Source organism: Tupaia chinensis, unplaced genomic scaffold (assembly GCF_000334495.1).
Source record: "Tupaia chinensis unplaced genomic scaffold, TupChi_1.0 Scaffold138390_1, whole genome shotgun sequence".
Lineage (NCBI taxonomy): Eukaryota > Metazoa > Chordata > Mammalia > Scandentia > Tupaiidae > Tupaia > Tupaia belangeri.
The window spans coordinates 2,329,547-2,332,271 of record NW_006198287.1 but is presented as its reverse complement, the minus strand read 5'-3'; the positions used below and the strand labels follow the sequence as shown (position 1 = coordinate 2,332,271).

General features: G+C 56.8%; 1 protein-coding gene across 2 annotated transcripts in view; it reads left to right on the top strand.

Moving 5' to 3' along the window:
• The window catches only part of CTSB (cathepsin B), a 6,963-nt gene extending 4,244 nt beyond the window's left edge, over positions 1-2,719 (top strand). For both annotated transcript variants that reach the window (XM_006161228.3, XM_027765441.1), the window contains 4 exons: positions 141-284; positions 782-898; positions 1,763-1,891; positions 2,308-2,719. In XM_006161228.3, the coding sequence (XP_006161290.1) occupies positions 141-284; positions 782-898; positions 1,763-1,891; positions 2,308-2,405 (488 nt within the window). In that variant the 3' untranslated portion in view covers positions 2,406-2,719. The remainder of the gene's footprint in view (positions 1-140; positions 285-781; positions 899-1,762; positions 1,892-2,307) is intronic.
• Positions 2,720-2,725: the final 6 nt, after the last annotated feature.

Sequence of the window (2,725 nt, the reverse complement as noted above, 5' to 3'; positions counted from 1 at the left end):
GCGTCCCCCTGGGGGCGGGCCCAGCCTCTCTGGGTTGCAGACATTCACCGGCCCCTAACCCAGTTCTTCTGCCTGGCCTGGAGGGGCCTCTCCTGGGCGCTGCCCTCTGACCCCACCTCCTCTCTCCCTCTTCCCCTCAGGATGCAGACCCTACTCCATTCCACCCTGCGAGCACCACGTCAACGGCTCCCGACCCCCCTGCACGGGGGAGGGGGACACTCCTAAATGCAGCAAGAGCTGCGAGCCCGGCTACTCCTCATCCTACAAGGAGGATAAGCACTACGGTAAGGCGAAGCTTGTCTGTGGGGTATGCCGAGACCAGGAATCTATGACTGTTCCAGAGGCCAAACGGAGGAAGAGGCCAGGGCCACTGAATCGTGGAGTCCAGGAACACCAGGGAAGAGAGGGAAGGGTCATGCACACCTGTGTTGCCAGAGGAAGCAGCACTCTTGCCATTTGCTGCCTGTTCAGCCTGAATTCAGCCTCTGACCTGAGCTGGGAGGGACCGGACCCCTCATTTTCCAAGGAGTGATCTGTCCTAGAGCCCTAGGACACGCCCCTGGCCTCATGTTCACTGCTCCCTCCGTTACCCACCCCTGCTCACCCTCTAGACCCAGCTCCATCATGGCTTCCTCTGAGAAGCCCTCCTGACTTCCCTCGGCTAGGCAAGTCCCCTTAGCCACACAGGCTTCACCTGGAGGCCCACAGTAGGTCAGGGAGTCACTGACGGGTGGGGCTGCAAGAGGCACTCTCACCCACGCCTGGCCTGGCTTGTTTTCAGGATACAGTTCCTACAGTGTGCCCGGCATCGAGAAGGAGATCATGGCGGAGATCTACAAGAACGGCCCCGTGGAGGGAGCCTTCTCTGTGTATTCGGACTTCCTGCTGTACAAGTCAGGTGGGTGTGGGGCGGCTTGGGGAGTCGGGGTCGGAGCTCAGGAGTCGGGATGGGTTCAGGTGGACCAGCAGGACTTGATCATGGAGGAAGACAGGAGGCCCTTAAGGATGATGGCACCTCTCCTGGCCGCCTCTCGGTCCTCACAGACTGGTCAGCATTGGCTCCTGGCACCAGGGGATCACAGCCCAGCCGCGTCCCACCTGCCTTACCCCCATCTCTGCACATAGTATCCCAGATGCCTTCTCCAGAAGCTCCATCTGGCAAATTCCTTCTCATCCTTAAAGCCAGTGGAGCTGCCCCTCTTCCCCCTGCCGCCTTTCCTCCATCACCGTATCAGCATATTCATGTTGTAATGGTAGATCTTTTTGTGTCTGGACTGAGTGACATGTTTTGTTGATTTTTTTTTTTCACCTTTGCTCACCAGAGAGAAATAGAAGGAAAGTGAGAAGGCATTCCCCAGGGGGAATGGCCGTGCCTCAATCCCTTCTCTATTCTCTTGGGATTTTTAGCACGCATGCATATGTGCTTGGTGTATTTTTCAGGGACTTGAACTCTGCTGTCTGCCATGTGGGATCAAACCACCTTAACCACACCACCTGCTGGCCCATTTGGTTGAACTTTGCCTTTGCAAAAGCCTAGCCTCATGCCAAACACCTGGTGGAAAGTAAACAGTAAATTCCTTGCTCTGGGCGATGCTGTGGAAGCTCAGACCAGAGAAGAGGACAGTCCCTGTCCCCAAGAGCTGGCTTAGAAATCCCTCTGGAACCTGTTTCCCCTGACTGGAGGGTGCCAGCTGCACTGGGGGTGCTGGCGGAGATGGGCAGTGGCCTATCAACTAACACTGAGCCACTTTTCCTTCCTCAGGAGTGTACCAACATGTTACTGGAGAGATGATGGGAGGCCATGCTATCCGCATCCTGGGCTGGGGGACAGAGAATGGCACCCCCTACTGGCTGGTGGCCAACTCCTGGAACACTGACTGGGGTGACAATGGTGAGCGTCAGCCCCCTTCCTACCAAGGGGGGCTGTGAGCCAAAACAGTGGCCATCTTGGCCCTCTCTGTCCTGCTGCTGCACAGCTCCCAAGGCTTATGTGACCCAGTGCCCATGTGCTAGTGGGCCTCAGGACAGTCTCTGAGCCTGGGAGAGGGTGGCATGGACCAGGACACTACTACAAACAGCTTGTGCCTACCATGGTACCCACCACACCAGGTGTCATGTTGTAGAGGGTGATGTGGTACCTCTGCGGCTGCCTCAGGAGGCCTCGTGGTGCACAGGGCTGGGCACCTGGGTGAACAGTGGAAGATAGGGCCTCAGGGTGCTGCTTGGGGCTGGGCTCTTAGCCGTTTAGGGATGAATCTGAATATACCAACAAGAGTGAAAACTCAAGTCTTGACTTTTCTTTCGCAGGCTTCTTTAAAATCCTCAGAGGGCAAGATCACTGCGGAATTGAATCAGAAATTGTGGCTGGCATTCCACGCACAGATCAGTACTGGGCAAAGATCTAAGCTGCTATGGGCCTGTCTGGCCCATGCTGGGGCTTTTTCTCTAAATAGAGCCCGTTGGGCTGGGGATGAGATGGGGGTAGGAAGGTCTTCTATTCTTTGAATTCACATAAGAGATGAGGTTTTAGGCAGGGCCTGAAGGGCCGGGTTGGGCCAGAGCTGGCATCTGCCATCACAGCTGTGTTCCAAGGAGACACCGCGTCCTGGCTACCTCCAGCCTGAGCAGTGGACCAGCAGTCACAGGAGGACAGGCCTTGGTCACCACTGCTGCAGGCACAGTGAGTCCCCCCACCCCCAGGCTACTGCTGTCTGTAGTGCCTGCC